We start from the raw sequence: 26,700 nt of genomic DNA on the forward strand, positions 1-26,700 counted from the left end.
TGTAATTAAGGACAAAAATCCTTAGAACATGATTTATCCAACTTCATGAAATGGTCAACATGTTTCCTATTAAGTAAAATGGGCAGTTTCATGAATTCTGCCTATATCATGACAAAGGGCTCCTTTTAATCAAAACCTTTTCCTTACTCTAAATAGTACATGGCTTTTCTACCTTATCTTTTAAATTTATAACACACACACACACAGACACTTTTCCAACTGAGTTTTGCTTCCCTCACCCCCGCAATTTATCCCAAAAGATCATGGAGGTCATGGATTTAGAGTCCAGAAGTACATATTTTATAAAATGTGTTTTGCTTCTTGACCTTACCAATCAGGGCTCCAAGGTCAGTTGGCATGTACAGACCGAGCTCCTGAAAGCAGTGTCCAGGAGACTCTAAGCGGGGGGGCGGGACAGAAAGCTCCAGTTCATTTTTCCCCGACTTGACTGCAGCTGGCCCAGGCCTGGCGTCAGGGGCAGGGGGGCCACCCGGGGGCAGGAAGCAGAAGGGCAGTTAGGAGACCTGACCCCTCCTACAGCGGGACTCTGACCACCACCACCACGGCCGCCGCCAGCAGCAGCCACAAACCAGGAGCGGGAAAGTGGACCAGAGAGGGGGGCCCCAGACTGCGAGGCCAGCAACATACTGGACGAGCTTCCTTCTCTCTGGCATCATAAGCCTGGAGAAGCAGCCCAGGAGGAGCCAGTGGGCAGTGCAAAAAGGAAATGAACATAACGGAGGAGCCCGCACCAGCCTGGGATCCGCAGGGACTGTGAAAGCCAGACGGCCCCTGCCTGTCCTCCCACCTCCAATCCGCGGAACCACTGAGGCCAGAGAGCAGCGCGACGCCCCCACTCCGGCTCCAGGTCCCGCCCAAGCTGCGTGGGGTTTGGGGGGGCGTTGTTGGGACCGACTCTCGAGTCTGATCGACAGACCAACATCCTGTCAGAGGGGCAAAGGGAAAGCGCGAGCGGACACAAAGCAGGCCCGAGGGGGTCGCTAGGCTGAGAAGCCCCCTGGCCTCCCTGCCCTCCCCCCACCTTCCTTGTGAGACTGACCTAGCGTGGGCTAACGAGTGCGCCTCCTCTCCTGCCCGGGCTGCCCGGGAAGAAAGAGGGGCACCCCACCGGCGGACAAAGCGGCTGCAACAGCGAGGGGGAGCGGGGAAGGAGAGGCGGGGTCCCGCTGTGGACAATGGGGCTGCGTCTTCTGCTGCTCGCCTGCTTGGGATTCAGCCTGCCCGGCTCCCTCCTGGGTGTCCAGACCCCAGCGCATCCTTTCGGTAAGACCCCAGGCTGGCCTTCCCTCTCACACCCCGGACTTCAGTGGGCATGAATGGGCGGGCAAAGAAGTGGAGGGGGCCGCGCCGGCTGTTCGCACCTGGACTTGAATAACCAGGAGAGACCCGGCTGGCTGGCCGAGTCCCCTGGACCCCGCCCTTTGCCCCCAAAGAATCAGGGAGCAGCTAGCCTGTGTTCTGAGACTTGGGGAGCTTGCCCTAAGAATCGTACCCTGGGGCTCCGAGTGAGCAGGTGCCCATTATCAACTGAGGAGAGGCAGATGGTAATGGAGCTGGTGTAGGATTTGGGGGACAGCTCAGGCCATCCTCGGGGGCGTGAAGATGGCCCAGTTCAACGTCTTGAAACTTTGCCGCGTAAATAACAAGGGTTTTTCCTTCATCTTTTAAACAACAGCAGCAGCAACAACAACAAAACTAGGCAGGAACCAAATAGGCTCGTTAGTCTGATACGGTTCCTGACTAGTTCTGTTGTTGCTGTTGTTTAGCTCTTCCCATTTTACAGCTTAAAGATGAAGAAAACACCCTTGTAACTTACACATGACTGGTAGAGAATTTTGTATTATGTGCTGGGTTCTGTACATCAAGACAAAAAATGAAACGAGTAACTGCTCCCGAGGAATGACAAGGACACGGCCTGTGTCTATTCTGATTCCTAGAAATGGCTTACAGGAAAAAAATATTTATTCTACGAAATTGGTTTCTGCCACACTCTCTCATCAAAAGTTTCAAAATTTTTTCACTGTTTTAGTGTACTGTACGAAGAAGTTGTTTTACTTCCTTCATTTGTTTTACCTAAGAGAATAGTTTTCCGTCAGTAAATTGTGCCCAGGCAACTGGTTACTTTGCCAGTTACTTTGCAGTGGGAGCAAGTGCTTAATTTTTTTCTTTTTGATAAATGCTCAGGGGTGTTTTTAGACTTTAGAGGTTGCCCAAAGGAGTGAAATTACATAATACTTGAGGTTCATAATATAGTAGAGTGAAACTATGAAATAGAATGGCTATAATTGTTTTTTCATTCAGAGAGAAGACTGGCAGGATCAAACTGACAGTAAGAATGGGTGAACTCTGAAATTATTCACCATAATGTAGATATACAGAAGCAAAAGTAATAGAGGAAGGTCCCCCCCACCCCGTGTGTTTTGGGTGGACCTTGAAGGGAAATTCAAAGTAAAGTTAATTTTATCATCCAGAGGCTAATATTTTCAGACCTAAAAACTTTAAAATAAACAAAAATATCACAAAATAATCAGACTGCCATAAAAGATAGAAGAATTTTGTGTGTAGTGGGTATATTAAAGGTTTGGGTTTGCCAGCCATTTTCCTCGTCTTATAAACACCCTCTACTACAGTACATTCTATGAATCACATCACTTACATTCATCACTAAGAATTACAGTATGGCTGTAGACAAGCTTGAAACAATGAAACAATGAAACAGAATTGGTTAGAGGCACCAAAAAGCAAGTGCCCAATTGCTTTTACCAATTGGTTGAGATGTCAGTCAATCCCAGGGATAATTCCAGGTTCATTAAACAACCTATTGACAAGTTCCAAGAAAGAGAACAATGATTTTTAGGAACCAAGTTATACTAGACCAATTTCTCTTTTTACTAAATTTACTAAACTTAATGAACAGGAGAATATCATTGCATACTCTATTTAGAGTTCAGCAGGTCATTTGACAAAGACTTTAATCCTATCCTCATGAAGAAGATGAGGAAATATAGGTTGGTTGGTAGCACAATTAAATCAAATTAAAGCCAATGATATAACTATGCTAAAAGAATGGTGATTATATGGAATAATTTTGATAGGTTGTCAGTGGTCAACCACTAGATTTTATCCTAACACTACTTTAACTGGTGATTTGGGTGAAAACATAGAAGACATACTAATGGATTTTGCTGGTGTAATAAATCAAAAGGGATACAGGGCTAATATTTTGAGTGGTAGAATCAAGATTCAAAACATTTTTGATAAGCTATAAGTAGAGACTGAAAAGAATATAATGAAACTTAATAGGAATATATGTAAAATCTAGCATTCAGAGCAAAACATCAAGTTCTCAAGATGGTAGAAACTAGTGAAAGAAGTGGGGAATTACTTTAATGGAAACCTAATATGAATCAAAAGTGTGCCCCAAAATGTTAATGCAAACTTTGATTGAAGAACATGGAAGATGACAAATAGTAAAATGGACTCTGGCTCAGAAAAGAGATTTATAGAAGTGGAGATGTTATATATATATATATATATAGCTGAATTAAAGCAGTTAGACACAGAAAAAGAATTGGATAGGTTATGCTAGCTTCCAGAAGATAGAATAAAAGTCGCTTCACATAATTTACAGAGAGGTTTTTCCCCAATACAAGGTAGTAATTAGAGTTGTAGTTTATCCCCCTGAATATAATATATCCTTTAAGGGGAAATGTTGAATTGGAGAATGGATAACTTCAGTCAGTTCAGTTGTGGTGAAAGAAGGGGAATTCATGAAACTGATTGAATTGCTGAGGTAGATGATACTTAGTTGTTTTTCCAATTGTGTCCTTTTCTTTGTAACTTCAATTGGGGTTTTCTTGGCAAAGACACTGAAGTGGTTTGCAATCTTCTTTTCTAGTTCATTTTACAAATGAGGACACTGAGACAAATAGGGTTAAGGGACTTGCCTAAGATCACACAATTATGTATCTGAAGCTGAATTTGAACTCAAGAAGTTTAATCCTCCTGACTCCAGGACTGATACTCTATCTATTGTGCCTCCCTAGGTGCCCTAGATGATATTTAGCATCCTTTAAAATTTCAAAATTCTAATTCTATAATTTGTTTAGACTAACAAATGCTAACTCTAATCAAAAAGATACTAATTGTTCTGAACTGGTGAAAATCAACTAATCAATAAACATTTATGAAACACCTATTCCTTTTGTCTGGTAAGTGAAATCTAAGTTCTTCCATATGGAATTCAGGGACTTCCATTATCTGGTTTAATCCTCTTTTCTACTTTCATCTCATATTCCCTTTATCTTACACTATTCTATATTTCTATTTCCTGTATGGTTTTACCCACACTATTTTCCATACTTGAAATATCCACACCATTCTGCTGTTGAAATTTAGGGCCTACCTGAAATTTCAGCTCATCAATAAATCTTCCCTAATAGTACTCACTATTTTCCATATTTTCCCATCTCATTTGAGATGCTTTTTCCCTCCTAAGTTCTTAAAGAAACCTTATTTGTAGTTCTTTTGCATTTGTAATTTTGCATGTTTATTATATTTGTATTTACATTTTTGAATCCCTGTACCTATGATCTTATTTTTTATCTCCCCACAACTTAGCAACTATTGTGGAGTTAGAAGATATTTAATAAATGGTTATTGAATTGACTTGCATTGAATACATGCAGCTAGATGATACAATGGATAGAGTGCTGAGCCTTCAGTCAGGAAGCCTCATCTTCTTGAAGTTCAAATCTGACCTCCAGACACTCACTAGCCATATGACCCTGACAAGTCATTTAATCCCATTTGCCTTAGTTTCCCCATCTATAAAAGAAGCTGGAGAAGAAAATGACAAACTACTCCAATATATTGGCCAAGAAAGCTCTAAAGACAGCATTGACATGCTATGGTTCATGAGATCACAGAGTCAGACATGACTGAACAACAAGTGATTCTAAGAAGCAAAGGTGAGAGGACAGTGACTTCCAGACATCAATGTGCAAAAGGATGAATTGTGTACAAGGAAAGTCATTTTGACTGAACTGTAACAAAAATGAAGAGGAGTAATATGGAAAGGTAAATTTCTACCTCTCTGTACAGGGAAGGTAGAAAGATTCTAGTCTGAGTTCCTAAACTTTGATGAAGGAACAGAGCCAATAGCATTGCCTTATTATTGACAAGAGGACTATTTCCATTGTTTAATCTTTACTGCTCATTCCATGTGCTTTGTAAGTAGTTCTGGATCTTTTTTTCATCCTCCCCTCCCACCCCACCTCTATTCAGTGGGCTCCAGTAAATTTGCAATTTTTGAAGTCTGTCAAATATTAAAAGGCCATTGCCAACTTTCTTGTTTATTTTAACTCAGTTGGTAATGATCTGTTAAAATCAATAATTTCTAATTGTTCCCTCCCATGTTTAGTTTGCTTGTTTTTCCCCCCTCTCTTTTTTTTCTTACTAAATTATTTTCATTAATGGACAAGGATAGCAAAATAGACACTTGCCTAAAAAATGTGATTTTCTTAGGAATCAAAAGCCTCTCCTACCCTACTTTCCTTGTCATTTTCTTGATTTTGATAGTATGTGTGAGTGCAGATTATAAGTATTCTTCTTTGGGGTAGCTAGGTAGTGCAGTGGATAGAGCACTGGCCTTGGAGTCAGGAGTACCTGAGTTCAAATCCGACCTCAGACACTTAATAATTACATAGCCATTGTGGCCTTGGGCAAGCTGCTTAATCCCATTGCCTTGAAAAAACTAAAAATAAATAAACAAACAAACAAATAAATAAATAAGTATTCTTCTTCTTAGTACAATATGGTTCTCAACCTGTGGATAGCCATTGCTAGGGTTCTGTAAAACTATATATGCCTCCAAAATACACAACTATATTTCAAAAGTAAGAAAACTATATAATAATTAGTGAAATATTAATTCATCTAAGAAGCAAGTCAACAAGCATTTATTAAATGATTCCTTTGTGCCAATCAGTGTGGAAGTGCTGAGGAAACAATTAGAAACAAAAAACAATAAGGAGCTCACATTTTAATTGGGGAAGACCACACATTTGAAAAGCAGAAAAATGGAGAAAGGTAGTTTAAGAAATTAATGAATTCATAGAAGCTTTTTCTCAATACACATTTTTCTCAATAATCAGAGACTAATAGTTTAACTTCTATTGAAAAAACATCCCTATGCTCAAAGAGGCTGATATTTATTGGTTATAGAAACTTAAGGGAAAAAAACTCGTCAAGTAGTGATCAATTCTCTGAAGAGGTGTCTCTTCAAAGGGATTTTAGTTAGTCTCTAGACAACAGAAATGGACTTAAAGTCTTTCCAGTTTGTGTTCTATAGAGTCCAGAGTGATTGAGGCAATGGAATAGGATCATTTAGGGGAGGAGCTTTGCTGTGTCTGAAATTCTGAAATTCTTCTATTCAGTGTCACTTCCAAGACATTATCTGACTTTGTCTCTAGAAGGTCACTTTTAAAATATTAATAAATTCAAATTCCTTTTATAATTCAGGCTATAGAAATTAGATCAATAACTTATTAATGGTATATAAAAGTATATCTAATATAATTTGACTGTTACTTATAAAATATATTTTTATATCATGGAAATAAAAAAATGACCGTCATAGATTTTAAAAAGTGAGCTTCTTGTGGGGAATAAAATGGAAGAACATATCAATTTCAAGAAGAATATATAATTTTAAAATGTTTTAAATTAAATTTTATTTTTAATAATAAAAATTTTCTCTTCCTTTCAACTATCATTTAAAAATAAATACAGAAACCTTAAAATAAATATGCATAGTCAGACAAAACAAACTATTTGACCATGTCCAAAAAATGCATGTTTCATTCTACTTTCTGAATCCATCACCTCCTTTTTAGTAGATAGACAATATATTTCATTATATGTCCACTAGGATCATAGTCGGTCATTGCTTGGACCAGAGTTTTCAAGGTTTTCCCATTTGCTAGCTATTGTATGAACTCTCTTGGGAATTCTCCTACTTTTGCTCAATTCACCCTCTGTTAGTTCACACAAATCTTCCCAAGTTTCATTGAAACTGTCCCTTTCATCATTTCCTATGGCACAATAGTTCTAATATATTCATCTAATGTTTTGTCCCTCATTTTCTTTTTTTTTAATTTCATTTATGGAAATGGGATTAAATGACTTGCCCAAGTTTGAACTCAGGTCCTCCTGACTCCAGGACTGGTCCTCTATCCACTGTGCCGCCTAGCTGCTCCTTGTCCTTCATTTTCAAAGAAGATCACATCAGGGAGATGAAGCCATGACAAGCACATGAATTGGATTTGAGTGAGAAGGATGTAGTGCTAAGTCACCAGCCTCACTTTCTCCTCTAGAGCCATATAGATTCAGTGGACAGATATGAAACAAGACAACCGGAGATGGTCCTGGATGTGAGGCAATAAAGGTTAACTGACTTGCCCAAGGTCACGGAGATAGTAAAAGTCAAGTGTCTGAGGTCGAATTTGAAATCTACTCTGCCACCTAGCTGCCCTTATATATTTATATACCATTATTTGTTCAATCATTCTCCAATTGATGAGCACCCTCTCTTGGTTTCCCAGTTCTTTGCTACTATAAAAAGTGTTGCTACAAATGCTTTTGTACTGATTGGTCATTTCTCTCTCTCTCTCTCTCTCTCTCTCTCTCTCTCTCTCTCTCTCTCTCTTTGGATATCTTGGGATATAAACCTAGTAAAGTTATTATTGGGTCAAAAAGTAAATAGAGTTTAGTAACTTTTTAGACATAATTCTAAATTGCTTTCTAGAATGACTATACCCATTCGTAGTTCCACTCCAGCATATTAATATTCATGTTTTCCCACAGTCACTCCAACATTTGTCATTCCTTTTTTTCAACTTTGTCAATCTAATGGGTATGAAATAGATATTTGAACTTGCTATGATTTGTATTTCCCTAATTATTAGTTATTTGGAACTTTTCTCCCCAAATTGGCCCTAATAGCTTGGGTTTCTTCCTTTGAAAATTCTGGCTGCAAAACTTTTAACCATGCTTTAGTTCAAAGAAGTGGGGAATCTAAGTGGATGTACACAGTCCCTAGTGTCAGGAGGATCTGAGTTCAAATCTAGGCTCACACACTTAATAGTAGTAGGGCAAGGCAAATCCCTTAATCCATACAACCAGGAGGAGTAGGAGGAGAAGAAGAAAGGTGGCACACTTTTTAATTCAATTTTTTATACCTATATATAAAGAATATATTACATAATATATTCTTTAGCAGTCTTCAAATAGAACTCTTGTGCTTTAATAGTTCAAAAGTAGGAGGGAGAAAAACTACAGTCTCAAAATTTTTGACTATTTATTGGATTTTCCCCAGGTTCCCTTTTTATTTAACTAAAATCTTTCCCTGTGTTGTAACATGAACAGAAAGGAAAGGAATAAGCATTGATATAGTGTCCACTGCCTACCAAGCATTATGCTAAGTGATTTTTCTCAAGTTTTATAAATTTACATTATGTTTTATTTCATTTGATGCTCACAACAACCCTGTTAGATAGGTAGAGTTAATATCTTCATCAATTAGTGAATGGTTGAACAAATTGTGGTATATGAATGTGATAGAATACTATTGTTCTATAAAAAATCATGAGGGGTGGGATTTCAGAAAAGCCTGAAAAGACTTGTATGAAATGATGCTGAGTGAAATGAGCAGAACCAGAAAAACATTATACACAATAAGAGCATCATGAGGTGATGAGCAATCAAGAAGGACTTGTTCATTTCAGAAGTACAATAATCAAAGACAGTTTTTTAAGGGACTTGTGATGGAAAATACCAATTGCATCCAGAAAAGGAACTGTGGAGTTTGAATGAAGACCAAAGCTTATTATCTTCAATTTTTAAAAGCTGTCATATGTATTTTGTAATTTTGTTATCTCTAGTGTTTTCTTTCTTCCTTTTGGATCTGATTCTTCTCCAACAACATGTTCAATATTGATCTATGTTTAGTATGGTTACAAATATAAAGCCTATATCAGATTGCTTTCTGATGGGGGAGGGGGAGAGGGAGGGGAAAATTTTAAAGCTCAAAACCTTGTAAAAATAATGATTAGTAAAAAACTACCATTTTATGTAGTTGGAAAAACAAAAAATTTACATACTAAAAAAGTGTATGTGACTGAGTAAAGACCCATACTTCATACTCTTAATTTCTAGTAACAAATAGATGAAGCTCTATCTGATTTGGGCTTAATAACTCAACCAAAAATATCTCCTCTTTTTCTTCTGACCATTTGAAAAATGTTTCTGTCTATCATTTTCTTCACTTCTATAATCTTCCTCAGCTTTTTTCTCCTTTTAATTTAAAAAAGTTCATGTTTATTTTTACATGCATTTATAATCTTTATTATCTCCCCCTCAACAACAACAAAAACGAAAGTTCAAACAAAAATAGAATCCTCATCTTAAATATCCATAGTCCCACTTTGACTATGACCAAAATGTATACTTTTCCATGCAATTTAAGTCAATTCCCTCTCTAGAAGAAGATGAGTGATATGTTTTATCCTTAGTCCTATGAGATCCTGATTTATCATCGCATTGATCAAAGTTCTAACATCTTTCAAAGTTGTTTTTTTCTCTATAATGTTCAGATTGTATCAATTTTTCTAGTACAGCTCACTTTACTCTGCATCAGTCCACTGAGGTGTTTCCAGTTTCCTCTGAAACTGTCCATTTTGTCACTTCTTATGGCACAATAATGTCCAACCGCATGCATGTATCATAGCTATTCCCCACTAGGAGGACATCCCTTTACTTCCCATTTTTGACTACTACCAAAAGAGCTCCTATAAACATTTTTGTACATCTATAGCCTTTCCTTCTTTCTTTGAACTTTTTAAGATCTATGTATAACAATGGTATCATCCTATTTTTTAAATCTCTTTTCTTCTTCCTTGAGAGCTGGGTAAAGGTTTTAACCATTAGAAAAAATGTGGAGTAAAAATTAACCAGTTCTTCTTTATTGGAAAGTGACTAGAAACTGAAGCTTCTGTTTAGATGTTTATCCCCAAAGAGTAATAGAATCACATTATACCAGAATTGAGAATTATGCATTGTGGGATGAGTCATAAATTTAAAAATGGGACCTTGAAAGATCATTCAGCTCACACCTCTTTTCAAGCAACTGAATCAGAAAGATTGTTACCACACTATTTTAAAAAAAACTCTAGAGAACAGATTTCATAATCTCTAACATAGGGTTTGTTGTTGTTTTTTTTTACTTTTCAGAGGTACCTTTGCAGATGAAGTTTTTTGAGAATTTTGAGAAATTGTTTTGGGATCTTGAATTCTTTACATTAAGCAATAGCTTGATAACAGAACAGTAGATGATAAAGGAAACCTTTAGAAACTTAATAGGCTATTTTTTACTTGACCTTTAAAATATCTTAGAACAAAAAAAAATCTTAGAACAGTTCTTTTATTAATGCACAAAGAGCAAGATACTGTTCTGTAACTTAACTTTTGACCTAAAGTCCTGGATCTGGTTTGCAAAGACTTATATAAGCTTGCACAGGCTTGCTATCACCTTGCTGTCAGTAGACATTAACAAAATGCTGATCTTTAGCTTGAGTCCTAACTATAAGGTAAGGTAACACCTTAGGCAAGTATTTAATCAAGGGATTTTGAATTCTTCCTGGAAACTAGAGAATGTCTTCATGTAATAGCAAATTGTTTTAATGGTATTGTGTGTCTGTTGTAAATGTTCCAACTTCAAGTAAACCTTGCCCAAAGAAAATGCCTTTGAGAATAAATTCAAATAAAAAAAAGATTTACTTGAAAATAAAATTTTTGTACTTGATAATGACATAGTAAATAGAGAATAAAATTGTATAAGAGCACCTTTTCTTTTGTAAATCTGGTGGTGATTTACAGGAAGCTTAATTTTGGTTATTTAGCAATTATGAAATTGTTTTGTCCTTAAATAGTGTACCAATTAGTACATGAGTATATGGTATGTGGATATTAGTGTGTATGCATGGTCCCACATGCACTTTCCATTCTCTAGCTTTCAAAAATTGTTAGTTTGGCCTAATGGGAAGACAAATTCTGTGTCTTCTGTCTTACACTTTCATCATCTTTATTTTATTATATCATCATGGAATGCAAGCTTCAGCTTTCATTCACCCTTCCCTTTCAGTTCACACTCAGACTCACAATATCCCTGGAGTAACCTTAGACCTTAAGCTGACAGAATGTGATGCTAGTCCTCATAAACTATAAACATGAACAGAGTAAAGAAGTATAAAAGGTCAAGACAAAATGGAGTCAATGAGTTTTTTTTAAGGCATGGAAGTCTAAATTTAGTTCCATTCCTAAGAAGTTGAAAGTTAGCTCAAAATTTTCAACTTTTCTGGCCAAGCTTAATGAATACTTAATAAATCAATGTATGAAAAAAATAAAATCAATAGAAAAAATCAATAAATATTTTTGACTCCCCCGATGGTAAGATAAGTTTCTTAGTATCCTGGAAAATAATAAGGGAAGAGTAATATTCAATATGAATGAATGAGTGAAAAGCATTTATTAAGTGCTTACTTTTTGCTAAGTACTAAGTATAAAAATATAAAAAATGGGGGCAGCTAGGTGGCACAGTGGATAGAGCACTGGCCCTGGAGTCAGGAGTACCTGAGTTCAAATCCTGCCTCAGACACTTAATAATTACCTAGCTGTGTGGCCTTGGGCAAGCCACTTAACCCCATTTGCCTTGCAAAAACCTAAAAAATAATAATAAACAATAATAAAAATACAAAAAATAAAGACAATGCCTACCCTCAAAGGGCTTACATTCTAAAGAAGAGAGAGGATACCACATCTAAGGGAGCAGTGGTCAGAGTTGCACTTAAATAGGAGTTCTTAACTGGGGTAAATGGAAAGGGTTATGTTGATTAATTTCAAGGGGTGTCTGAACTTAGACGAGAAAAAAATTAAATCTTAATCTTTACTCACCTCTAACTGAAATGCATCATTTCCTTCGATTAGGAATATAGGCAACAGCCTGCCAAGGCCTATAGGCTTCCCCAGACCTCTGAAGGGGTCCCTGACACAAAAAGATACAAGAATGCCTTGCAGACATGTCTTCTAAAATCCATACAGCTCTACCATTCTGTGATCCTGAAGCCATTTGTGATAGCCATGTGAACTACTGGGAAAGGAGATTGGCAGGAGATTGTAATATGCCTATTACATATTATAGTTATATTACAGGGATTGTTTTTTTGAACTCGCCCCCTGGAGTTCAGTAAGAGGACCACTTCATACTCCATGCTAAAAAGAAAAATAAAGCATAATGAGGGGAAGAAGTATTTTTAAACAAATAGCACAGGATATTTAGGTACTGGACAAAGTACTAGGATGGTATTTGGGATATCTGATAATACTGCTGACTCTTCATAATTAGATGGATAACTTTAGGGAGATAAAGCCTTTTTCTTCTGTTTTTTTTTTTCATCTCAAAAATGGTCAAGGATTTATTATGTATCAGATAAATGCTATGTATGCAAATAAAAATAAAAAGTAAGTCCCTGTCATCAAAAGGTTCACATTGAAATAGAGAAGACAACTTGCAACCAACTTTGTACAAATAAAATGAATTGGGGCAGAGAGAAGTTTGAAGCAGGAAGAGCAATTCAGAGGCCATTTTCTCAGACAAGAGACAATGAGGACCTGAGCAGTGGCTGTGGAACTGGAGAAGAGTTAATATAAGAGATGTTGTCAAGGTAGAGTAGACAAGATTTGGCAACTGATTGGAGATCTGGGATAAAAGAATGGGAGGGGGTGATTCTGAGGTTGTGAACCAGGGTACTGGAAAGATAATTATATATTCACTATATAGAGAAACTCAAACTATAAACTCTTATTGGGGAGGTGAAATACTAAGTTCTATTTTGGACATGTTATATTTTTTGACATCTAACTGAAGCTCAGGAAAAAGACCAGGGTTGGTTATATAGATCTGGGAATCATCTCATGTTTGTTCTTCTTTCTTGAAGAAGACCATGACAACAAGGAGGTGATACCATGATAAGCTTGTGAACTGAATTTAAGTGCAAAGTCATCAACCTCACTTTCTCCTCCTAAATCATCTGAATCCAATGGCTAGATATGAATCAGAACAACTGGAGATGGCCCTGGATGCAAGGCAATCAGGATATTGTGCCCAAGGTCACACAACTAGTAAGTCTCAAGGGTCTGAAGCTAGATTTGAACTCAGGCAACCAAAACTGTCTAGGCCAAGAAAATTGAGTTATAATAGCTTATATTAATGACAACTTATTTTACATTTAGGTCTAAATGATTGTTCAGAAGTGAGAGGGATTAGTCTATGATGAGTTTGTCTGCTCCAATTCAGACTGTCCATAGCTACCCAGAGTCCAAAAGCACACTTCTGACCTTGTCACTGTCCCAAGTTCCACGGGCTTCCTCTTGTCTCCAGTAACAACTATAAATAAAACCCCTTCTATTTGACCTTTAAAATTTTTCAGGTTTTCAACTTTTCTGGGCATGCTTAATAAATACCTAATAAATCGACATTCAAAAAAAATAAAATCATCAAGTATTTTTTGACTTCCCCTGGCAGTAAGATAAATCTGAAAAAATTATTCATGAGTAAGGGAAGAAAATATTCAATATGAATGAATGAGTATAAAAGCATTTATTAAGTGCTTATTTTTGCCAGATATTTTGCTAAGTACTGGGGATAAATATATATATATATATGTATATATATATATATATATACATATATATATATACATATATATGTATGTATATATAAATGAAGGCAGTGCCTGTCCTCAAAGAACTTACATTCTAATGAGGAGAGGGGATACCACAACTAAGGGATTAAATGGTCAGGTTTGTGCTTTGGAAAGGTACAGGGTTACACAGCTAATAATTGTCTGAAGTCAGATTTGAATTCAGGAAGATGAATCTACCAGACTCCAGAACTGGCACTCTATGCACTGCATCACCTAGCTGCCATAGGATCATAATATTAAGCATTGAAAAGGGCCTCCCCCCCAAAAAAAACAGTCTAGTCCATTGCCCAAGATCAAATGAGTTGGAAGTAATAGTGCCAAAATTTGAACTCAAATTCATGGATTCTAAATTCTAGGCTCTTTGTGTTATACCATATTGCTCCTTAAGTAATTAGAACTTATACTCCAAACTTTTCTAATGAGATATCAGAAATGAACAAAAGTGAATTTTTCCTCTAATCTCTAATATTTTGTCTTTTCCTTCCCTTTTTTTAGATTCTGAGAAAAATAATAGAACCCTGGGCCCAAGGACATTTATATTCAGGAATACCCCTAATGATTATGAACCAATTCCCTGGGAAGAAATTCAAGTAACTTTTCCTGAAAATACATCGGTCTCCATCAATAAGACAAATCGTATTCAAAAGCAACAACCCAAACATCTATCTGAAGATGCTTCCAGATATCTGACCAGTCCCTGGTTGACTCTCTTTGTTCCTTCAGTTTATACTGTAGTATTTGTGATAAGTCTACCTTTAAATATCATTGCAATCATTGTGTTCCTTGTGAAAATGAAGATCAAAAAACCAGCTGTAGTATACATGCTCCATCTGGCTACTGCAGATGTTCTGTTTGCCAGTGTGCTGCCTTTTAAAATAGCATACTACTTTTCGGGAAGTGACTGGGCTTTTGGGTCTGAAATGTGTAGCTTTGTCACTGCAGCTTTCTACTGTAACATGTATGCTTCAATAATGCTGATGACTGCCATAAGTGTGGACCGTTTCCTGGCTGTGGTCTATCCAATGGAGTCTCTCTCCTGGCGCACACTGGGGCGTGCTTCATTCATTTGTCTAGCCATATGGAGTATTGCTGTAGGTGGTATTGTACCTCTTGTCATCAAAGAACAAACTAAAGAGATCTCTGGACTAAATATAACCACCTGTCATGATGTCTTAAACCAAGACCTACTTGAAGGGTATTTTGTTCATTACTTCCTGGCTTTCTCTTCAGTTTTCTTTTGTGTACCTCTAGTTATTTCCACAATATGTTATGTGTCAATTATTCGGTGTCTTAGTTCTGCCTCCATTGCCAACCAGAACAAAAAGACCCGAGCCTTACTCTTGTCTGCAGCTGTGTTTTGTATCTTCATCATTTGCTTTGGTCCCACAAATGTCTTTCTGATCACCCACTACTCATCACTTATTTATAGCACCACAACTGAGAAAATCTACTTTATCTACCTACTCTGTGTGTGCATCAGCAGCATCAGTTGTTGCATTGATCCCTTGATTTATTATTATGCTTCTTCTGATTGCCAGAGATATCTCCGAAGTCTCTTATACTGCAGAGACAGTTCTGATCCAGGTAGTTTCACCTGCAGTGGTCAGTTGATGACTAGAGCTAGTAAAATGGATACTTGCTCCACCAATATGAGTAACAGTATATACAAAAAGTTGTTAACCTAGTAAGTGATTAGATTTTAAAAATGTATTTGAAAAGAATTATCAACTATCGTATTTGAGATTCTTTTTAGTACATGTCAAAAAGCATTAATCTCACTAGCTAAGAGAGCAGATGACCTATGATGCATTCTTCTCAACCACAGACATTGAGCATGGATGTTTGATAAAAACATTTCATGAAAGATAACAAAGGCATTATTGAAGGAGTACATTTGTGGCATTATTATATTATTATAAAGCAGACTGTTTCAAAGAGATTTTCTCTTTGACACTTGCTGTCACTTTACATTGGGCCCTTTAAAAAACCATTTAACCCTCCTTTTTTTCTTGATTTGGATAAAATGACAAGGGGTTTCTTCTAAAATTCTGTGCAAATTATGTGAAAATAACTTCTTTTTCTGAAAATTTTATATTTAAACAGATTTTTATGAACTATCTTTGGGATAATGTAGCCTTGGTCAACTCATAGTAACCAACTGGCAATGTAGCTATTTCTTTAATTACAGCAATTATGGAGGGATGGTATAGATTTGTGCAGTTTTCATGGATGAGCATAATCTATGAAAAAATTTTTTTTGCAAGGCAGTGGAGTTAAGTGGCTTGCTCAGAGCCACATAGCTAGGTAATTATTAAGTGTCTGAGGCTGGATTTGAACTCAGGTACTCCTGACTCCAGGGCCGGTGCTCTATCTACTGTGCCACCTAGTCGCCCCCTATGAAAATCTTTGCTATTAAAACTTTTCAAACAATGGTAGATAACATATGAATTATTATGGGACTACTAGATATTTAAAATAGAATAACAGAAGCTAGACCTTAAATTTTTAAGAGAAAATTAAAGTGTGAGATAATTAAAGCCACTGAAATAATGAAAAGATTACCTTTTTAACTGTTTCTATTCTAAAGACTGCTTTCTGACATTAACAAATCAAAAACTATATTTGTAAGCATGTATCTCAGCTGGTCATAGAACAAAGAAGTCACAAATTAGACCCAGGATGAAAGCATATTATAGTGCCCAAGGAGTAGTAGAGAAGCACTGCATAATTATGAATTTAAAATTGTAAATTTGCACTTAGAGGTAGGCTATTGTAGTGATAGAGGGCCTGGCTTGGACCAAATAGTAAGTCTAGGATCAAGTTCTATTTTGTGATATATTCTAACCGCATGCCTCTGGAGTAAGTTATTTAACTTTTTAATTCCCCAAGGAACTTTCTAAGATTATAGAGGTAGGCAAAGATTCCATATCACCCATCTGGACAAAAAAGAAAGAAAGAAAAGAAAAAATTGCAGTAGGTTTATGATCTTTATCACTCCAAATCAGCATTAAAATAGAAACTGGAAATAGTAAACAAGGTTTCTGAGGTTTGTCAGATTTAAAAGATCAGGAGCCCTGCTGTTGTAAAATGCCAGCAGTAGTCATCACTACCAAGAAAACAGGCAGGGTTCCTACTACTCTGTATCCATGAAGCTTATTAGGACCAGATGTGTAAACAAGGGTACCAGAGAATTTCTTTCTGAATGATGTATCTATATTTGTAGACCATATGCCTAGGAGCATGAAAAGGACAGGTCCTTTACAGTGTTTATCACATAAGTTTCATTTTCTTACAAAAGCATTCATTATTGTATTTAGAAACCTATTTAAAAGGATGTGGTTCATACATGTTTTTGCAAGAGTTTTGTAAAGGCAGTCAAGGAAAGAGAATTGATAACTCATGCTTTTTCTGATGGTATTAAGATAAAAAGAGCAAAACCACAAAGGTATGTTTTTGGAAATAGATCTTTCAACCTGCTTTAATTTGGACATCATCTACTAGTGAATGTTTTGTTGAAGAATTTTCTTAAATCAGCTTCTTCTGAATAATTAATTGAGAACTTTGGAATGGTTCCATAAGAAAAGTTCATGGAATTTAATCTCTGAAATTAGAGAACTTTTTTGCGTTTTTTAATCATTTGTTTTCCATAATGCTTTCTTTTCTACTTATATCTTTATGGTACTCATGAATCCTTATTTTAAATAGTACATTTTTGGTTTTTCTTTTTTTAAAAAAAATTTCATGGATAAATCATAAAAACCTTTTCTTTAAAAAAATCACTATAATCTAATTATTAAGTACAGAAGATGTTCAGTCCTGTAGGTGACCCTAGTAATTTGGAAACCTCATTGAAATTTATCTTCGTGGGGGAAAATAAGCTCTCTCAACAAAACTGGCAGAGAAATTTTGACCTTTTTAAAAGAACAAACTGTATCAAATAATTCTTAAATAACCATTTATATACCAGTAAAAGGATTACAATGTAAGTAAAAACTATCTACCATAGGAATTTCTTTGATATGTTCAGAACAAATCTTTCTGATAAACTCATTATAGCAAGGATGAAGCTAAGGATCACCTAGTAACATCACAAGCCTACCTTTTAAAGTACAAAGGTATGTACCTACAAATTATCACAAGACTATCTAACACCAAGTTAGAGTGACTTTACAATATGCTCTTTCCAATTAATGTGTGTTTTATGATCTATTCATTTTGTATATAATATTAAACTGGCCTAGATTAATAGAAGTATCTGTGTATTATCTGTCTTTGAAAAGTAATATGTCACTATGTTCAATTTTATTGTTTGGCATTACACTTAACCTATACTAATAAACTTGTAAAATGTGTTTGGGATCTATTTGGAAGAGATGAAAATCCAGCTAAATTGATAGTGAGCTTTTCCTCCTTCTCTAGAATTATCATTAGAAATGATATTAAAAAGAACTGATAATAAGAATGTCTGAAAGCATGACGGAAATATGAGAGCAAAGAACCTAGCTATTAGAATGAAATAAAACAATGGCCCTAAAACCAGAAAGGAACATGTTGAAATCCCAAATTGGTATAAATATTTTTTTTATTGCTTATGTACTAAAAACAAACAAAAAAACCTCTGTTCATCTTGAGCCACTGTAGATATGAAATAATTAGTTCCTTTAAAATAAAAGATCATTTGAAATAAATGATTAGATGGAACAAAGTTTAATGTTTCCCAATTTAGCAAAAGTTGAAACAGATAATAGAAGATATCAATTAGTCATCAATAGGCATTTTCCTGTAAGTTAGCCTTGACTGACTGAGTTCATTTCATGGGAAATAAAAGCATGTCCTCCTGAACCCTCATTTCCTAAGAACAAGAAGCAAACTGCATTGATTATTTTTTAAATTACACCCACAACTTCTATATTTTTCTGTACTATCTTTTACTTTTATTTGTAACCCCAGCACTTATCAGAGCTCCTCATACATAATAAAAGTCAAATAAGTGCTTAGTGACTGACTTATCAATGAAAGTAACAAAAATCCCAACATTTATATAATTCTTTAAGATTTACACATTGCTTTACTCATATTCTTTACCTTTATTCTTATAGCAACTAAGAGGTAGATATTCTTGTTCTACCTATTTTACAGATAGGAAAACTGAAGCAAACAGAGAGTAAGTGATTTGTCCAGTGCTGTGCAGCTAGTAGGCATTTGAACCCATGTCTTTCTGACTCCAAATACAATGTTTTGTCCATTATGCCACATTGTTGCTTCCATTAAAAGGTGTCTTGCTCCCTGCCCTCCTTGAGAAAACAAACAGAAACATATTCTAATCAATAATGGGCAGCTGGGTAGCATAGTGGCTAGAATTCATCTTCCTGAATTCAAATCTGGCCTCAGACACAACTCAGACTCACTAAGGTGAGTCCCTTCACCCTGTCTGCCTCACTTTTTTCATCTGTCAAATGAACTGGAGAAGGAAAGGGCAAGCTATTCAGTCTCTGCGAAAAAAACTCCAAATAGGGTCACAAAAAATGAGACATGAATGAAAGATATCATAACCTTCAGAAAAGAAATCTTTTCTTCAAAAAAAGATTTAGGATTCCTCCAAACTGCAGAGCCTTCAGGTATCTTAACATGTTTCTTTAAAGAATCTTGACTTATGGGGTGGCTAGGTGGCATAGTGGATAAAGCACCAGCCCTGGAGTCAGGAGTACCTGGGCTCAAATCCGGTCTCAGACACTTAATAATAATTACCTAGCTGTGTGGCCTTGGGCAAGCCACTTAACCCTGTTTGCCTTGAAAAAACCTAAAAAAAGAATCTTGACTTATGAGAACAAGAGAAGATATATGGAAAATGTTAATAGCCTTTGATCATTGAAGAGTATTGAGAAATTAAAATGTCATCTTTGAAATTATGTCTGTGAAAAATCTAGTTCTGTTTATAGAAAAATTGACACAATTACAGAGACTATTGAATGAGGAAATTAGATTTCTATTCATACAACCTGAAGTTTTAGCTCACAATCATCAGAAAAAATTAATTGGCAAAGTCTTCCTTTTTTGGGTTCATATCAGCTTCTTACCTGCATGCAGTGAATTTTTTTAAAGAAAAATATTTTCCATGTTAATTTTTTTCCTAAGTACATTTTCATTGATCTAAGTCTGACAGAAGCATTTCCTGGAGGTCATTCAGCATTATCCTTGCTGGTTCTGGTCAGTCTCTTCACAAAGAGATGAAGACTTTACTGCTTTTAGATTGTTTGTAGCTTAGGTCTGAAAGCAACCCCCAAATGGCTACTAAGCCAGAGGAGCTGATATCTAAATTGACATATAAAAAGAAGTCTCTTGTTTCAATTCTCTTATTTGGCATGTAGTTTGCTCTTTCTTTAGACTTCCTATGAGGAATGGGGAAGAATGGACTATGCATCTCTCCCTGTGCCCCTACATCATATTGAGCATTGACTTAAATAGTTGAGCCTATGCCTAACCCCTTGGATTCTTTTCTTCTTCATTCTTCTTTTTTCTGAGTAAATGACAGAACGTTTTTCTCAAGAGGGACATGTCTAGGCTTGGAAGCAGATTTGTGAGTTGGAGAAGACTAGAGATTATACGTCTAATGAGTAGAGCTAGCTGGTGGAAATGTAAGCTTCATGGAAGAAATCCTCACCTGGCTTTCTAGAAGATATATCAGTCTCTTGGAATCTTGTTTTGTTTTGTTTTGTTTTTCCTAGAATTACAGCACAATACTGCCTCTAGTTTTTTTTTTGTTTGTTTATTTTATTTATTTTTTCCAATTACATGCAAAGATAGTTTTCAACATTCATCTTTTTTGCAAACTTTTAAGTTCCACATTTTTCTACCACTCTCTCTTCCTTCTTCCCTACCCTTGGCAGCAATTAATCTGATATAGGATATACATATATAATTGTGTTTAACATATTTCCATATTAGTCATGTTGTGAAAGAAGAATTGGAAATAAAGAGAAAAAAATGAGAAAGAAAAAAGCAAAAGTTTTAAAAAGTGAACATAGTATGCTATGCTATGCCTTCATACTTCATAGTTTTTTTCCTCTGGATGTAGATGACATTTTCTACCACAAATCTTTTAGGATTGTCCTCTATCACTGAACTGCTGCCTCTCAGAAACTTGCAACAGCAGGTATCAATTAAGCTAATGAATCCTGTTCAATCAAAGGATGCTATGCATTTTTGTGTACCATCTTTAGACCAAGAGCAGAGAAGTCACTTAATGGAGAAGGGAATATATGCAATACTTCAAGTCCCTTGGGCCCAGTTATGGTTTCCCAATAATTTCATTAGAATTAAGTGATGCTAATATACATTATAAGATGTACTTTAAGATATGCCCAATGTGAGAATGTTTCACTTAAATATGCATATTTAATACAAAGATTTTTACTATTTTTCTTGGGAGGAGGAGTTTGAAGGCTAAGTCAGATTGGGAGAATAGTATTAATTATACCAAAATAGAAAAAAAAATTAAAAGGTCATTAAAAGTATTCTTTTGAATGCACAGAAAAGAAGGAAACTCAATAGGATCTACAGACAAGCCAAACAGTTCCGAAAATATAACAAGTTAAATTGCTTATGTTGTTGGAAGATGAAGCAAACTGCATGTGCTATAGATTCATGATTCATAAAGATCAGATAGAATGTAGATTAAGATTCATAAAGCTTAACTCAGCCACCTTTCTTTTCTGTTCTAACATATGTAGAAATATTCTTTCTACTTAACTATTTGTTCATTCAAGATAAAGCAATTTTTAAAAAGAATTAAACTACCAGAATAAAATACTTCATGTAATACATAGACAAATAAATGGATTGGTTTGTTTGTTCCACTCACACATCAAACAAAAATAGCATGGAAAGGAAGTTGTTTGAAGTTCTTTTTGTAGTTGAAAATACACTTGGAAAATTTCAACCCTAACATTTAATCTCCCAGAAAGTTATGAGTGACAAACCATCAGGTTGTGGCCCAAACCGACAATTTGCTTAGAAAGAATCTTGTTCTATAAAGTAATAAGACCTAGACTTGAGCAGCATTACATTTAGAATCCGGAAAAATGGGTTCAAGCACTACCTCTGAGATGTACTAACTGTGTGACCTTGGGCAACTCACTTTACTTCTCATTCCCACAAACAACCTGCTAAAACTGATTTGCTGAATAGTTGCAGATGTGCATCAAGAGTAAGAATCTTTATTGAGGTAGAATCACAGATCTGAACCAACGAATAAATGAATAAACAAATAAATAAGTAAACTGAAAAATTAGTGGATAAATTTTTAAAATCCTGAATTCCCTGCAAGCAAAAAACCTGGATGCTGATACTGTGGATTGAATTGAGAACTAAATATCAAAAACATAATCAGTGTGATAGTATAATGGGACATACCCAATTTAGTAGCAATGAAATTATTCTCATCCAAACTGTTCAATCCAGTACTTGTGAAGGATAAAGGACTATCAGAGGTTCAAATTTCTTCTTTTGGGATAACTAAGTGGTGCAGTGGATAAAGCACTGGCCCTGGAGTCAGAAGGACCTGAATTCAAACCCAACCTCAAACACTTAATAATTATCTAGCTGTGTGACCTTGGACAAGTCACAACCCCATTGCCTTGCAAAAACAAAAACAGAACCAAAAAAATCCCAAATTGCTTCTTTCTCTTATTACTTGGGCAACTGAAAGTTGGGGGGAATGAAGAAGAATTTCAAGAGCATTCATGTTTATGTATGTGCTTCTATATATGTTCCTCATGAACTTATGGGAAATCAAAGAAACAGCTAGATCTGCATTGTTTAGCTATGACCAGTGAGTCTTTGTTGGCAGTAATTATAGTTGGAAATTCAAGATCAGACATAGTTTGTATTGTGTTCATACATCGATGTTTTCAGCCACAGGAAGATATGTCAAATTCTCTTTGATCTCTGTATCAAAGTCAGAGAGACAGACAGGAAGTCCAGAAAAGGGTGGAGGTGGGGGAAGGGAGAGAGAGAAAGAGAGAGAGAGAGAGAGAGAGAGAGAGAGAGAGAGAGAGAGAGAGAGAGAGAGAGAGAGAAATTATATATACCTCAGCTGAAATTAGAATACCTCTGGTGTAGAGGGAATACCATTCATTTCACAGAGTGGTTATGAAGAGGAATGACTAAGTTGGGAAGTGCTAGATATATAAATATGAGCTATTATTAGTTGTGATATCATTATGTTATCTACCACAGGTTTTGGTTTGGTTTGGTTTAGATTATAGTGTGGACTGGAATGACTAAGAGATAGCTAAGGTCAGCATTGGCCAATGTCAAATGTCAAAGACTTAGGATTTTGTTCATATAGGATCTACTTCCACTGACTCAAAATCAGAATTCTTTCTGCATTTTATATACAGAGATGTTAAGTGACTTGCCCAGAGTAGCAAAATTAACACAGTATTTGAACCAAGGTATCACCCTAGAAACTATAAAGCATTACCTCTCTATTGGGAAATAAACTCTTTGCTAAATATTTTTTCCTATTAAATAATGTTTTTGTTCCTCCAGAGAAAGAGCCTGTGTACATTTTTACCATGCCCCAGAACCCCAAAGACTAGTGCAATGTTCAGGGGGACCTTGAGTTGGCAAAGCATTCCTTTATTGAATAATATTTTCACTTCTTTGATATTTTCAAAAGCATTCATGTTTAAGTCTGTGTTTCTATATATGTTCCTCATGGATTTGTGGGATATTTATTCAAGGATATTTATTTATTTAGGAGTGTCCAAAATTTTTTCTAGGTCAATTTTGAGCATGGTGGGGTGTTGTCAAAAGGTTAAGTTTTTTAAATATAAATATACCTTTTTCCCATGGTTCTATCTGTCTTTTCAGGCACTTTTCTGTGCAGGGTTTTTCTAATCCCTCAGATAAAAGTATTTTGCAAGAGTTAGAGCTTAAGAGTCATCTCTTCAACTTATATTTTTGTGGAGATAATAAATGTGATTAGAGAACTGCCCAAACCTCAACACAATTTAACAGGGCATGTATGGTGATTTCCTACAGTTAATACTGTATCATAAAGTACCATGCTTCCAAGAGGCTTTCTTAGGGTACCAGACAGTGTCAGGAGACTCCAATATCAATGGTATTCAATTGAGAGTTCAGGTAGCTGATCAGAGCTACCTAAGAGTGATGAATATTCTGTTATATTCCTGTCAGAGAAGAGAAGAGGTAAAAGGACAAACTGCAGCATCATGTGCTGCATATGACCTTTAATTATCTGATAACTAAATTCCCTTCCAAATAAGGGAACCTTTCTGATAGGAACCCTTGAGCATTTTTAAAATCATGACTTTTTTTCCCCTAAGTGGTTACATGTTTTCCTCACATATCTTGAACACCAGTTCCTTCTTAATCATAATTGTTATATGAGATGAAAATTTGAGATTTCTCACTGTTTCTTTTATAAAAATAAATGGCTAAGAAATTGAATGATGTGAAATTATAAATGGCTGAGTGTAGCCTTCAAGAAGAGATATTTTTTTAAATTCCCTTTACAGAGATGAGAGACTATGACTTCAGAATATTGCATATATTGTCAGATTCTTTGAATGTATGGATTGATTTTATGAAACTGTTTTTTTTTTCTTTTTTTTAATTTGTGGTACAGAGGAAAGAGATGAACACATTAAGAAAATAAAGTTATATAAAAACAAAATACATCCATAAAAACTGTAAATGTATAAATAAATGGTTTCCTGGGGAAGTAATGGGGAAATAGACCTCCATACTTTCCTTGGAGAGATGGAACTCTATGGTGTATAATGTTCTTTACACGGCCAGGCATGGTTGCTGTGTTGTTTGATTATACTTAACTGATTTTTTTGGTTAATAGAAGTTTTGCTGGATGGATAAGGTAGGTCAAGGATTATGTGTAAATTATAGTGACATGAAAAATGTGTCAATTAAACTTGAATAGAAAAGTATCATCTCTTCAAAACATGTTTATCAGAACTGGAAGAACATTATACATAGAAACCGCAATACCTATAATGATCAACTATGAATGATTCAACTTTTTGTAGCAATACAATGATCTAGGACAATTCCAAAGACTTCAGTATGTAAAATGCTGTTCAAATTCAGAGGAAGAACTGACACAGTCTGAAAGCAGATCAAAGTATACTCTTTTTTTCATTTTCTCTATTTTTATGTGTGTTTTTCCCGCTTTGGATGTTCTTTCACAACATGACTAATATGGTAATATGTTTTGCATGATTGAATATGTAGAGCCTATAGCAAATTTCTTACTATGTCAGGGAGAGGAAAGGTAAGAGAGGGGGAAAAAAAAGAAAAATTCAGAATTAAAATATATTAAGAATGCTAAAATTATCTTCATATAACTGGGAAAATAGAATATCATTCTTAAAAGTTATTTATTTAAGAAAGTAGGCTGGGGGCAGAGCCAAGATGGCAACATGAAGGGAGGATTTCCCAAAAACTCCTTCCCCCCAAAACTCCCAAAGTCATTAAATTATGACTCTAGCCAAAATTTAGAGGGACAGAACCCACAGAAAAACTGAGTGATATAATTTCCCAGTCCAAGATAATTTAGAAGTTCCAAGGGAAAGGTATTTTTCATCAGGACAAGAGGTTGGAAAAAAGCAACTGCAGCACAGCACAGAGCAGCCCAGGGATCACTGGGAACAGCTTGAAGAGATGGTGAGGGAACTCTGCTGCATCAGAATGAGTGCAGAGTGAGGAGCATTGGCCTCAGAACAGCCCTGCAGTGAGAACTTGCAGCTGTAATCCGGGAAACCAGCCTGCACTTCCAGGGAACAGCCCAGATGGTAAGGGGGTTGGAAGAGATTGTAAAAATCTCTCTGCTCTCCCTGGGGCAGGACACTGCTGTATGCCCACACTCAGATCCAGGTTGCAGTTTGGGCTTCAATACTAAGCTGAGCAGGGACAGCTCCAGGGCAGAAGGGAGTGCCTGTGGTCATCTACATATCCAAGCACAGACAAGAGAGCATAAGACCTTGGTCCCAGTTGGGTGTCCCTAAAAAACCCCAAAGTCTTGGAGTATAATAAATTAGTCTTGGGCTGAGGAAATGAGCAAACAAAAGAAAAAGAAGAATTTGACCATAGAAAATTATTTTGGTCCCATGGAAGATTCAGAAGATGACAAATTTGAAGCTTCCAAAGCCTATAAGAGAAATAAAAAATGGATTCAGGCTAGGAATGAACTCAAAAAAAGACTTTGAAAAGCAATTAAGGGAGGTGGAGGAAAAATTGGAAGAGAAATGAGAGCAATGCAGATAAATCATAAAAACCAAATCAGCAGCTTGGTGAAAGAAATACAAAAAATACTGAAGGAAATAATGTTAAAAACCAGTTTAGGCAAAATGGAAAAAGCAAATGAGGAGAAGAACACCTTAACAAGTAGAATTGGCCAGCTGGAAAAGGAGATAAAAAAAGTTCTCTGAAGAAAATAACTCCTTCAAATGCCGAATGGAACTAAAGGAAGCTGATGATTTTGTGAGAAATCAGGAAGAAATAAAACTCTTCCAAAAAAAGTCAGAAATTAGAAGAAAATTTGAAATATCATATTGGAAAATCAACCAACCTCAAAAACAGATCCAGAAGAAATAATTTTAAAATTATTGGGTTACCTGAAAGTCATGACCAGGAAAAAAGCCTAGACTTGATTTTTCAAGAAATAATCCATCAAAATTGCCCTGAGATCCTAGAAGCAGAGGGTAAAATAGAAATTGAGGGGAATTTACTGGTCACCTTCTGAAAGAGATCACAAAAGCAAAACTTACAGGAATATTATTCTCAAATTCTAAAACTCCCAAGTCAAAGAGAAAATATT

General features: G+C 35.8%; 1 protein-coding gene across 2 annotated transcripts; it reads left to right on the forward strand.

The window, feature by feature from the left end:
• The first annotated feature begins 500 nt into the window (after positions 1 to 500).
• Positions 501 to 22,814, forward strand: F2R (coagulation factor II thrombin receptor). Of its 2 annotated transcripts, XM_074208596.1 has the most exons (3): positions 1,222 to 1,284; positions 13,074 to 13,257; positions 14,337 to 22,814. In XM_074208596.1, the coding sequence occupies exons 2-3, from the start codon at positions 13,176 to 13,178 to the stop codon at positions 15,524 to 15,526; spliced, it is 1,272 nt and encodes a 423-aa protein (XP_074064697.1). In that variant the 5' UTR covers positions 1,222 to 1,284; positions 13,074 to 13,175; the 3' UTR covers positions 15,527 to 22,814. The 2 variants fall into 2 exon arrangements, with proteins under 2 accessions (XP_074064696.1, XP_074064697.1); XM_074208595.1 differs by lacking the exon at positions 13,074 to 13,257 and having other exon boundaries at positions 501 to 1,284.
• Positions 22,815 to 26,700: the final 3,886 nt, after the last annotated feature.

This window comes from Macrotis lagotis, chromosome X (assembly GCF_037893015.1).
Source record: "Macrotis lagotis isolate mMagLag1 chromosome X, bilby.v1.9.chrom.fasta, whole genome shotgun sequence".
In the NCBI taxonomy this organism is placed as follows: Eukaryota; Metazoa; Chordata; class Mammalia; order Peramelemorphia; family Peramelidae; genus Macrotis; species Macrotis lagotis.